This window comes from Chiloscyllium plagiosum, unplaced genomic scaffold (genome assembly GCF_037043375.1).
Source record: "Chiloscyllium plagiosum isolate Xiang-an unplaced genomic scaffold, Cpla_swu_hap1 HiC_scaffold_10, whole genome shotgun sequence".
NCBI classification, from domain to species: Eukaryota; Metazoa; Chordata; class Chondrichthyes; order Orectolobiformes; family Hemiscylliidae; genus Chiloscyllium; species Chiloscyllium plagiosum.
In genome coordinates, this window is record NW_028270148.1 from 118,577,076 (window position 1) to 118,589,792 (window position 12,717).

Below are 12,717 nucleotides of genomic sequence, written 5' to 3' on the forward strand. Positions count from 1 at the left end.
CAAACTCTACCCGTATGAGTTGTTGCCCCACGTCCGTCTCAGGGTCCACCCCAGCAAACTGCTGCACATTCTTCCTAATCCTGTCTAGGAAGTCCGTAGGGGTTTCCTCCGGATTTTGATGATTACCAAAGGCCTTGGTAAAATTGTGCCCCTTCGGGGCTGCGTGTCTTATTCCTTTTATCCAATATTCCCGCATGTCTCTCATGTTGCGCCGTCCTCCCTCCGTGTTCTTATCCCACTCGGGGTCGGTGAGGGGAAACTTCTGCTCCCCTCCTTCTCCCCCCTCTCTCTCCCAGACCAAGAGCGCAGCTTGTCGTATCATCTGATGCTCCTGGCTAGAGAACAATGTTTTCATGATGGAACACATCTCTTCCCACGTGTAAGTATTCGGACCCAGGAACTGATCCAATTGTTCAGCAAGTCCCATGGGGTCCTCTAGTAGACCCTTCATCTCCCTCCTGAAATTCCGTACTTCAGTACTCGTCAAGGGGACGTTCACATATCCCGTCCTTCCTTCCTCGCCCCCCATGGGCACTTCCCGGAGTGGATTCATTCTTGCAATCGAGACAGGGTTTTGTCTGTGACCCTTTTCAGCTTGAGATCTGGTCTGTACCCCTGAGGTTGTTTGTGATTCCTCCCCATCTTCTTCCCCTTCCCCTGAATCGTCGTCACCCGAAGGAACATTCTGTGGGGCAGACGGGGTCACGTAGGGCGGCGGTAAGTGATCTAAAGGGTCCCATTCTTTCTGCCCTTTCGAGTCTTTATTAGTTACCTGCATTTGACAAGATATCGTAACCGGCAGCCAACAAAGGGCATAATCACTTTCTTCCAGATTAACATCAGGTTTTGAATTGACATATAAAATGAGGGCTTGCCGGACCCAGTCTTCGTCAGTACCGAATCTAGGCCACCACACTGAGTCGCCCTGAATAGGTTTCTGGGACCACTTTTGACAGTATTTTACCATCTTCCTTTTAGATTTTCCCTTTCTTCCAGCCTGATCCCAATTATTTAGCATTCTCCCTAACGGACTATCGTCAGGTACCCCGGGGTATGTGTCATTGTCCCTGTGAAAGCCTACCTTTCCCTTAATCACCTTAGATCCCTTATTTCCCATTTCCGAGGACTTCGTATTTTTCCCGTGATAATCTATCACAATGTAGCCAATTCCCGGACCTTCAGTCCCGTGATCGCCCAGGTTCCTTTGCAGGCACCCCCGGTCTTTGGATTCCTGTGTCCTACGTCTCTGTGACACAGATCACAGGCACCCCGTAGGTACACATTCCTCCTCAAACACGGTCTCTGCAAAATCCCTCACAGGCGAGCCCCGGCCTCCAGATTCTTGAGTCCCACGTCTCTGTAGAAAAAAAAATCCACAGGCACCCCGTAGGTACCCAGTCCTCCGGAAACACGGTCCCCGCAAGTTTTGTCTTACCTGGGTTCGGTGCACCGAAATTACTCGATCGTTAACCGTCCCCACTGCCTCGGGTACACCCCTCCTTTGTTTTCCTGAGCCTCCCGGATATCACTCGCTCAAGCCGCGCGGGGCGACAAGCAAGGAATCAGGGACTGCTGAACTCAGCAGGGTGCACCTTCTCCGATATCCTTCCTCAACTCCCCTTGCGGCCGGAGTGTTGATCCCGGACGAGCCCCCAAGTTGTTAGAAACGAAAATCGCCTCTCAATAATCGCTCTAAGACAAATTCAGAAAAACAAAGTTTTATTACAAGTCTGCAGAGTTGGGCACTCCTTCAAGAGAAAGAGAGCCCAGAGGCTTACAAAGTTCTCGTTTAAATACAGTATAAGCTCCTCCCCTCTATAGCTCCAAAGAGCCACGAGGTTCACATTTTAAAAGAAATCATTATTTTAAAGTCTGTAACAAATGTCTCCAGACCCTCCCCTCCCTGGCTCTAATGAGCTATAAGGTTCACATTCCTAAATTGTCACGATACTCCAATTTTCACCCTTATCTCAAAGTCCGCAACAAATGTCTTCAGAGTCTCTAGAGTTGTTGTTTTTCTCGCCCCGTAGTCTCATTAGTCAAAGACCTATTCTTCTTTGTCTGTCTAGGGTCTTATCAGCAGATGTTTTCTGCATTAATTTGTAACTGATGTCTTCTCGAGTCGTTTCGCTATCCTCAGTCTTATCAGCCAAGGTCTCATTCTTCCCTGTCTGTGTTCATCAATCAATTGCAGCTTGAATTGTTAGACACTATTCTACTTTTAAATATATAAAATGTTAAAATGTTCTAAAGGAAACACAAGCTTTGTCTTTTCTGTGGTTTCTAAAGGAAACACAAGCTTTGTCTTTTCTGTGGTTCAGGCACATCTTAAAGTTCAAACCAAAATCACTTCTCACACATAAGAAACAAAATCGATTAAAAGACAAAAGCAACAACTGGTTGATTGAATATCTACATATAGGCAAAAGTGAGGACTGCAGATGCTGGCAATCAGAGTCTACATTAGAGTAGTGCTGGAAAAGCACAGCCGGTCAGGCAGAATCCGAGGAGCAGGAAACTCGACATTTCGGGAAAAGCCCTTCATCAGGATAGTATAATGTTTAACCAAGTTAGTAAAGAAGCACATGCCATAATCATCCGCGTGTAAAAACACAATTTAGAATAGGTAAGTGGCTAAAGATAAACTATAAAATAGAAAAATACCAGGAGCATAAGGAGAGAGAATAAACATGAACAATAGAGTGCTGTAGAAAGCCCGGCGTTGTCAGGTGAAGAGCTTTTGGAGAGTGTCACAGCGGCTTAGAGCTGGAGTGTGCGTTGAATTGGGTGTTGGGAAATGTTAGAGGTATTGCACTGGCGTTGGCTCAGGGGGCGGTGCAAGCTTAGTGGATGCAACAATAAAAAGCAGCACCAGGAAACGCTCGGGACCTTTGGGATGGTCCGAGCAATGCCAGTGGCCGGGGCCTGATTCTCATCCACTCTTTCTTCGTTGTTTCGGCTGCACCGAATGGCATCCCGGATTCTGTTACTTGGCCGGGCCTGCTTGGCCGCACGCTGTTTGCAGGCGGCCGGTAATGGCTTCCAGTGGAGCCGGCTGCCGCGTTGTTGCTCGGGGCTCGCGGCCGGGGGAGCTGAGCCCGGCGGGGGTCACCATGGCAACCGGGCACCGGCCCAGGGCCTCCAGCCCCAAAAGCAGCAGCCCGACACCGCGCGAGAGACGGAGCGGAGTCGGGCCCCCACTACCGGAGCTTTAGTGGAGGACGCAAGGAGGCTGTTGACCCTGGCCTACCCGGAGCGGTGGCCGCTGTCAGGTAGGCACTGCCACCCAGGAGAGGGATGGAGTGTCCCGGGTTCGGTGGTCCCACTCTGGCGATGACATCCGCATCTACAATCCCCGCCCTCCCTCCTGGTCAAAGTGTTCCTGAAATCAGCCTCGTCAGCGCCATTTCCCCATTCTCATATAAGTTTATGTTTAATCCACCTTCACACCCTCCCCGTGGAAATGCATCCCCACCTCTGGTTATCAGAAATCTCACTTGAGGTTCAGTTGCACTAACTGATTGGGCAACGCTATAAAATGATGATAAAGAACTACATGCTTTTCTGAAAAGATGCTCTATGAGAAGGTGTCGATTTCTCGTGTCCTTAATTTTATTGACAGTTTCTAAAGCTGCAAGTGGAAATTCGATTGTAAAAGGGCATGTGTTTTCATGGTTGTAGTGTTGAATCAAGGGAGTTGGCTCCTGGTTCTACTTCTGCAGCCAGTTCTCTGTAATAAATTGCCCATTAGTCGATCTCCTTATCTTTGCAGTACAGTCAGCCTGCCCTTGTATTGCTCTGATATCTACAAGTTTGTATTGTTTTCTCTCCCCAGCTGCTGTGGGCTTCTTGGGTGTGTCCAGCCTTGTGACCATGTCTGCTCCCTTCTTTCTGGGAAAGGTTATTGATACTATTTACATGAATCCTGTTGGAGAGAATGTGACTGGGAGCTTGACCTCACTCTGTGCAATATTGAGTGGTGTCTTCATATGTGGAGCTGCTGCCAATGCTGCCCGTGTCTACCTCATGCAGATTTCAGGTGAAGAAAATGTCTGTGCAAATTTTTGGCTGTAAGGGACTTCCAAGATGTTTGATTGCTGTAATTAGTGCATGCACAGCAAGGTTCCACAAAATATAATTCATTTTAGGACATAGATATGTGCCACTGAGTCAGTCTGGCCAAACTGATGGTCAAAACCAACTACATCTCACCCCTCCTCATTTTTCTCCTCCTTTTGCTTTAATGCTTATCTAATTTTTTTGTTATAAAAGTATCAATGCAATTCACTTAACTACTCTGGTAACAACTGTCCATTTTCCCAATCTATTGGTAATGTTTCTCATAAATTCTGTGTTGAACTTGTGACTAGGATTAAGCCATGGGTTATACATGATCTTAAATCATCTGCTCCAAGTTTAACTCACTCAAGCCTGTCAGAATTTTCAAGATCACTCCAAAACCACATTTTTCCAGACACCAGACCCCAAGCCATTCTGAATAATTGAAACCTCTCTGTCAAGTTTCCTTATAAATCTATTTCACACTTACGCCTATGCTTCTCTCTCTTTTGTACTTTGGAGATGAAAGCCATATGCAATATCTCCTAAGCATGGTCTAACTGAGATTCGATATAAGTTTTAACAAATCCCTCTGGTTTTAATTCTATTTATTAGAGCTTTGTTAATGCATATTGCTACTATTAATAAAATGAAAAAAAATAGGGAGGCTGGAAATCTGAAAATAAAACAGAAATTGCTGAAGAAATGCAGTTGGTCAGGCAGCATCTGTGGAGAAGAAACAGTTCATGTTTTGGGTTCAGTGGCCTCTCTTCGAACTTCAGGATTTTTTCCTATTATGGTCCCCATTTTCTTTCTCTTGCACTTAGCATTAACAATCCTTTTATCGGCTGCCTTCTCCCTCTGGGCTCCTTCTTCACCTGCCACTTATCTCCCCCAGCAAATTTAGTACATTTTCCTTACTACTATGTTCTGAAGAATTTGTGAATCTGTACCCATGTCCTGATCTTTTTGCTTACTTTTTGGCCTGCTTATTATTCCTACTGTAATGCAACACCTATGTTTTCATTGTGAAATTTTTGTTTGCCATTTACCACACACATTCTTAATTATTAAACTTGTCTTTATGTCTCAGTGATACCTTTTTTTAGCTCTGCTACATAATGTGGTGTCATCTGCAAATTTCAGTATTCTGCTTCTGGGCTCCTGAGTTTTTTCATTTGTCCACTGGATATGGGGATGGCTGGTTAGATCAGCCTGTATTGTCCTGAGAAAAGTGGCATTGTGCTGCTTTCTTGAACTACTGCAATCTGTATGGTGTGTGTTTATCGACAATGCATTATGAAAGCAGTTCCAAGGTTTTTCAGTTCGAGGATAATTCCAAGTCCGGTTAATAAGCAACTTGGAGAGGAAGTTGCAGGTTTTGGTGTTCCATGTATGTGTTTGTTCATGGCCTTCTATGTGATAGAGGTTATAATTTTGGAAGGTGTGTCAAAAGAGCTTTGGTGAGTTTAGGCAGTTTGCACACTGTTGCAACTGTATGGGGAAGGCAGTGGATGGGGTACAATCAAGCAGACTGCTTTGTCCTAGACAGGTATGATATGGAGGTGCCAGTGTTGGACTGGGATGGATTGGGTCAAAATCACAACACTAGGTTATGGTCAAACAGTTTTATTTGAAATCACAAGCTTTCAGAGTGCTGGTCCTTCAGAGTGAACACTTGACCTGATGAAGGAGCAGCACTCCAAATGCTTGTGATTTCAAATAAATCTGTTGGGTTATAACTTGTGTGACTTCTGACCTTGTACTAGATAGTAGGCAAAAGTGAGGACTGCAGATGCTGGAAACCAGAGTTTAGATCAGAGTGGTGCTGGAAAAGCACAGCAGGTCAGGCAGCATCCGAGGAGCAGGAAAATTCAAAAGAAATTTAGGAATGAAGGGCTTTTGCCCGAAACCTCAATTTTCCTGCTCCTCAGATGCTGCCTGACCTGCTGTGCTTTTCCAGGACCACTCTGATCTAAACTCTTGTACCAGATAGTGTTGACCTTCTTGTGTTGTTGATTTGTATTCATCCAGGCATGTGTACAGCATTCAGTTACGTTCCTAACTTATTCTTTTTGCTGGTATTGTACATTGGGAGTGTCTCCCTGTTCTTCGAACGGTACATGGGATTGTTTATACCACACTAAAAAGGGATAAGTGGAGCTTGGTTTATTGTCAAGATGGCATTTCTCATTACATCGCATAGTCACGATGGCACTGAATTGTCCCTGGAGTAAGGATTGCACCAGTGACTGTTCGGTGTGCTTTGAGAATTCTCAGCCACATGAAAGGTTCACGATACTATAGATGCAGGCTTTTTAAATGCAATTCATTGTTCAGTGAAACCAGTGGATGCAACTAAAGAACGTGCTTAAATTGCTCTTGTTGTGAAACTAGATGATTTTAGCTTGCTTCATGCAAAAATTATTGTCTTGGTGATTAACTCATGATAATTTTAATGCCAAGTGCTGATTAGAAAGGGTACAATTGAAGGGAAGTGACTAAATAACAAAGAAGAGGAAGCTATGATATAGATGAACAAGTCAGAAACTGAGGAAAACATAATGATTTTAGAAAGAATTGGAGGCTTACCTGCACTGTGAAATGCACATTTATTTTTGGAATTTTAGTGGAATACGTCCTCCTTTATAGAACTCTGTGGGTGCAAGAAAAGGGAAATGTTTGCAATAAAATCCATTGAGAACCTGGATATAATAAAAACAGCACATTGGAGAAGCTCAGGTCTGGCAGCATCTGCGGAGAGAGAGAAGGTGTTTCTATTGAATTTCCCTAGCATTCTATTTTTAATTTCATATTTCCAGTGTCTGCATTATTTTGCTGTTTATTTGACAACTGGGGTGTGTTAAATTGGCTGAGGGTTAACCAGTGAGTGATGGAAATCTTACATTCTCCTGTTAACTGTGATGGTGCATGTACTGTCAGTCTAATGCCCTTTTTTTTGTGCATCACAGGGCAACAGATTGTCAGACGTTTAAGGACAAGATTGTATTCTTCAGTTCTATGCCAGGAGGTTGGGTTTTTTGATAAGACCAGCACAGGAGAACTGATAAACCGACTTTCATCTGATACTGACCTGCTTGGACGCTCGGTGACCGAGAATCTCTCTGATGGCCTAAGAGCTGTTGGTCAAGCAGCAGCTGGTGTTGGCATGATGGTTTGTTAAGGCTGGGAAAGGGCTGATGAGTAAACATTGTCTCACTTCTGAATTGGTTAACTCTGATACTTTTGTTTCCTTTATTTAAGCACATTTTTTGTCTTTTGTTTCTAAGGTGTTTACAGACTCTGAGGACAATTGTCATTTCTAATTTGCACTAATTCCATCCGCAAACTTTGCACTCAAAACATGTACCCCTATGCAAATCTGAAATCATTAATTTTACAGAATTTGATTGAAATCTTCAATCTGTGTGACCATATGAGTGTCCAAAAGATGTACGTGGCAGCATGCAACAGGGACATGTTATGAACATTTCTCTGCAATGGCTGTGACCATGTTCTGGTCAATTTAAATGCCTTGCCTGTGTCTGTTCCCATCTCCCCTACCCTGCCCTGCCAATCTCCTCTGAAGATGTGGAATCTTGCTGATAATAGTTTTATTGATGCCAACAACAATGTCCTAGATTGTCAATCGGCAATTCTGTTTCATATGGCAGCACAGCCAATTTTCATTCTCTTCTCATCTTGTGTTCATAACTGTATTTTCCAACAGAAATCACTGAATAGTAATTGAGGATAGAAGCATTTGCTATCTTCTTTCCCTTCGACTCAGACATTGGAGCAGACATTGCAGAACTCCAACTGTCACCCTTATTGAAGACAGCTAACGAAACAGTTCTGTACTCAAACTTCAGGTACCTTTCATATGTACCTGTGAATTGAGTTTGTACTGCGAGGCAGAATTCATACCTGCTGGAATCTGAAACCTGTTGGATAAAACAAGTGAATATCTTACACTTTTGTGAATACAATCTTGAGAAAATAAAGTCTTGAGTAATGCCTTTTTGTAATTTCTGTCTGAGGTAAAATAAGGAAGTATCTAAATGCTCTCATTAAATGTTCCCAGATCAGTCTTCTATTTTAATCTTTAGTTATCAATAATTTTCAAAATATGTTGTTGGTTATCAAATGGTAACGAGTATTTAGCACAACTTGAATCATCCAGGTGAATGCCTATTTGGAGAAATGAGTTGAATGCACATAGTTGATTGTTGCCTGGGTTCATTGTATCCATTTTTATCTCAAACTGGAACTCTTCATGATATTTAACATTTTGCAGAATGTAATAAATTTGTGATAAATTGATTTAAATTGACAATTTCTAATATTTTGAAATGTCAACTGACCACAATGGATGTTGCTCACTTAATTTTCTCTTTTTTTTTTGAGCAGTTTTACGTGTCACCTCAACTGGCTCTGTTTGTCCTGGGCATTGTTCCTCCAGTTGGTGTCCTTGCAGTGTTTTATGGTAGATATATGCGCAAGCTTGGTCGAGTCACCCAAGATTCACTGGCTGATGCAACACAGGTAATGCTTTTAGTTATTCTATCATAAGATGTGGCCGCACCTGGCCAGACTAGCATTTTTCTTAAGAAGAGTAAGGAGGCATTATGATTCCAGAACCGTCACAGTGAAGACTCCTTCAGCCCTTTAGTTCACTCATGTGATAAACCTTCACAGTTCCTTCACAGCTAATAAGTCACGTTGCAGCTGTATAGAACTTCAGTCAGGCCATGTTTAGAATATTGTGTATGGTTCTGTTCGCCACGCTGCAAGAAGGATGTGCAGGCTTTTGGAGAGGGTACAGTAACAGTTTACCAGGATGTTGTCTGATTTGGAAGGTTTTAGCTGTGAAGAGAGATTAGATAAACTTGGTTTGTTTTCACTCTAATGTCAAAGGATGGTGGGGGAGGGGGGCACCTTTACAAATTTGAGAGGCATGGATAGAATGGATGGTCAGAGTCTTTTTCCAGGGTAGAAATGTTAAGTACTCGGGGGCATAGTTTTAAAGGGAGTTAGTTTTTAAAGGAGATGTGAGAGGCAAATTCATTACAAAGAGGGTGGCAAGCACCTGGAATGTGCTGTCAGTAGAGATGGATACAATAGCAATGTTGAAGAGGTGTCTTGACAGATATGGATAGGCAGAGAATAAAGGGATATAGACTGTTCAGAGGTAAAAGACTTTTAGTTTAGAAAGGCATCATGTGGTGTAGTCTTGGTGGGCTGAAGGGCCTGATTCTGTGCTGTACTGTGTTTTTTGTTTTGTTCCGTAAATGGTGCCAGAGTGTCAAAGCTGAATAGTTTCTTTGCAGCAGAAAAGGTTAAGGAGAGGTTTAATATTCAAAATTGAGAAAGCTTGAATTGAATTTGTAAGGAGAAACTGTTTCCACTGGATGGGTCAATAACTTCAAGATACAGATTTAAAAATATTATCAAAACAATCATGTGGTGCTAAGGATTCATTTATGCATTGCTGTGATCTGGAGTGCACTGTGTGAAGGCATGATGGAAGCACATTTAATAGTTCAATAAAAAAGGCAATTGGATAAATACTTGAGAAGAAAAATGTAGGTCTATATAGAAATGCAGTAAAATTGTATTAAATTGATAGCTGTTTCAAAGATACAGCCCAGACACAATGGACTGAATGGTTCCCTCCTATCCAAGAACACTTCTGATCATTCTTCCTGGATATCATGCTTATTTAGTGATCAAAATTTGCTTGAAGAATAACTCCTTGTCCACACAAATCTCCATTGCTGTCCGGACAGCTGGAACTGACAACCGGAAGCGGCAGATTCAAACCACTACAAATGCCGGAGGAAAGATCACAGAAGCACTTCACAGGAGGCTCCCAAGCACTGAGGATGTCACCTACACAGGGGACGAAACATCTGCAACACAAATTCCCAGCTCGGCGAACAGAACCACAACAACGAGCACCCGAGCTACAAATCTTCTTCTCACAAACCTTTGAAGGAAAATAGGATGAAAAACAAATCCAATCTTGCTTGTTTTGCCCATATCTCCAGAGCAAACAGACAGAAAAGATAGACTGTGTTCCACTGATGCAGCCAATCCAACTCTATCTGTGCTCTTTGCACCGTGTATTCAGTGCTGTGGCTTCTCTTGGGTTCTCTTTGTCACCCTTGACTGTTTCATATTGTTCACAGTTTTGATGTTCACCATATGGATAATTGCTGGTTAAGACAGGACTGATGAGCTGCTGTACCATTTTTAACTACTTTTTTCAAACTCATGTATTCCAATGGATTAAGCAAATGTGAAAAGAGCTGATTGCGAGGTAATAGAGTTACTGTGTTTAGGATTGTAAATAGACTATATAATGAAACCACGACAAGCTGTAGGAGTACAAGACTTAGACTGTGTTTGTGAAGTGCATTAATTCAAAAATATCCGATGAAAACAATATTTCAATATCCAGGAGGTCAATATATGGAACAGGCTCTCTCTGCCAATGGTATTGGCAGATTAAATTTACTATTTCAAATATAATTAGATTTCGGAAAATATTCTATGGCATAATTTGCAACATGATATTTGGTGAGGAAGCATACTTGGGAGAACCAGGTGATCTTAGATCTTTAATTCACAAAGCCCCCTATTTAGATTAGATTAATTTCCTTTACAGTGTGGAAACAGGCCCTTCGGCCCAACAAGTCCACACCGACCCGCCGAAGCGCAACCCACCCATACCCCTAACCTAACACTACAGGCAATTTAGCGTGGCCAATTCACCTGACCTGCACATCTTTGGACTGTGGGAGGAAACCAGAGCACCCAGAGGAAACCCACGCAGACACGGGGAGAACGTGCAAACTCCACACAGTCAGTCGCCTGAGGCGGGAATTGAACCCGGTACTCTGGCGCTGTAAGGCAGCAGTGCTAACCACTGTGCCACCATGCTGTCTCTTCATGCCCTTTCCCCACCATTTCAATCTGAAGAATATGAAATTTGCCTTGATATTGACTGATTGGGAGATGGTATTAACTGTTCTCCTATTCCCATGCTAGCTTTCAGTATCCAGTTCTGGAGCCAAACTCCTCAGAAATACAAACTCTATAGAGATCGGGAAGGAAGCTTATCTTGTGGGCGATATTCTTGCAACAGTTCTGAATTGAACTGATAAAGGATCACTGGTTGAGGCAACCAAAGATTGGTCTAGGCGGGTTCATAGTTAAGTAACCAAGACAATTATCTAGAACCTGCCAGTATTGCACCAACTGTGAATCCAACGGCTGGAGTTCCAAGTCTCAAACTTTACATCCTTGCACTTTGAGTTACATTTACAGCTGTTAATATTTGAAAATATAAAATGTTAATTAAATCAAGCTTAATAAATGGTGGTATTTCACAAGCTTTGTCATATGTGTCAAAGCAGATATTTGGGGCTACATGTGTTCAGCAGTGTTATGGTTCTGCAACAAGCCAATTGCTGTCATCTGAAAGAGAGGCAACTGCAGCAGTGATCCCAGATCAAAGGATTGCTTAAAGGCACAAGGTAAAGAGTAGGGATAAAAAGCTCCATTTTTAGGATGGCAGATTAGATTAACTTAGATTCCACGGTATGGAAACAGGCCCTTTGGCCGAACAAGTCCACACCAAACCTCCAAAGAGTAACCCACCCAGTCCCGTTCCCCTACCCTATATTTACCCTTGACTAATGTACCTAACACTATGGGCAATTTAGCATGACCAATTCACCTAACCTGCGCATCTTTGGATTGTGGGAGGAAACCGGAGTACCCGGAGGAAACCCACGCAGACATGAGGAGAATGTCCAAACTCCACGCAGACAGTTGCCTGAGACGGGAATTGAACCCAGGTCCCTGGCGCTGTGAGTTCTGCAGTGGTCAGTGTTGGCAACTACTAATGTTAAACATTAACAATCTAGACAAAGGATCTGAAATCATTTTGTTATCTGTAAACTTTGCAACAAAATAGTTGAAGGGAACAGGTAGTGTTGAAGAAGTGAAAAGGCTACAGACTGACTTGGATAGACCAGGAGAGTGGGTAAAGAAGTAGCAGAGGGAATACAGTGTGGGAAAGTGTGAGGTTATGCACTTGGGTAGAAAGGATAGGGGTGTAGGCTGTTTTCTGAATGGGAAAAGGCCTCTGAAATCAAAAGCACAAAGGGGTTAGGGAGTCCAAGGTCAGGATTCTCTTAAAGTTAACTTGCAGGTTCAATTGGCATTTAGGAAGGCCAATTCATTTTGTTAGTATTCATTTCAAGAAGGCGTGAAGTTTTGGGCCCTGTATCTTTGGAAGGATGTTCCAGCGATGGAGGTGTTCCAGAAGAAGTTTACAAGAATGATTCCAGGGATGAAAGGCTTGTTGTATGAGGAGCGGTTGAAGACTTTGGGTCTGTACTCAGAGTTTAGAAGGATGAGGGGAATTCCATTGAAACTTACAGAATACTGAGAAGCCTGGATAGAGTGGTTGTGTTGAAGATGTTTCTGCTAGTGGGAGAGACTAGGTGGTGGTGGTGGTGGAGGCAAGTTTAGGTTGAGTACACGATCCAACTTCAGCAGTGGCTGCCTTGGCGCGGTGGGCCTTAAGTGGATCCATGGCAGCGGCAAGGTCAAGTTTTGGCTGGTGCGGTAACTGGAGGCATTGGT

At 43.2% G+C, this 12,717-nt stretch overlaps 1 protein-coding gene across 2 annotated transcripts in view; it reads left to right on the forward strand.

Moving 5' to 3' along the window:
• Positions 1–1,372: 1,372 nt before the first annotated feature.
• abcb10 (ATP binding cassette subfamily B member 10) overlaps positions 1,373–12,717 on the forward strand; it is a 33,696-nt gene continuing 22,351 nt past the window's right edge. Inside the window, exons 1-4 of one of the 2 annotated variants that reach the window (XM_087991716.1) lie at positions 1,373–3,272; positions 3,836–4,039; positions 7,032–7,234; positions 8,470–8,604. In XM_087991716.1, coding sequence (XP_087847842.1) covers positions 2,969–3,272; positions 3,836–4,039; positions 7,032–7,234; positions 8,470–8,604 — 846 coding nt within the window. In that variant the 5' untranslated portion in view covers positions 1,373–2,968. The remainder of the gene's footprint in view (positions 3,273–3,835; positions 4,040–7,031; positions 7,235–8,469; positions 8,605–12,717) is intronic. The other variant, XM_043704243.2, reaches the window with a different exon arrangement.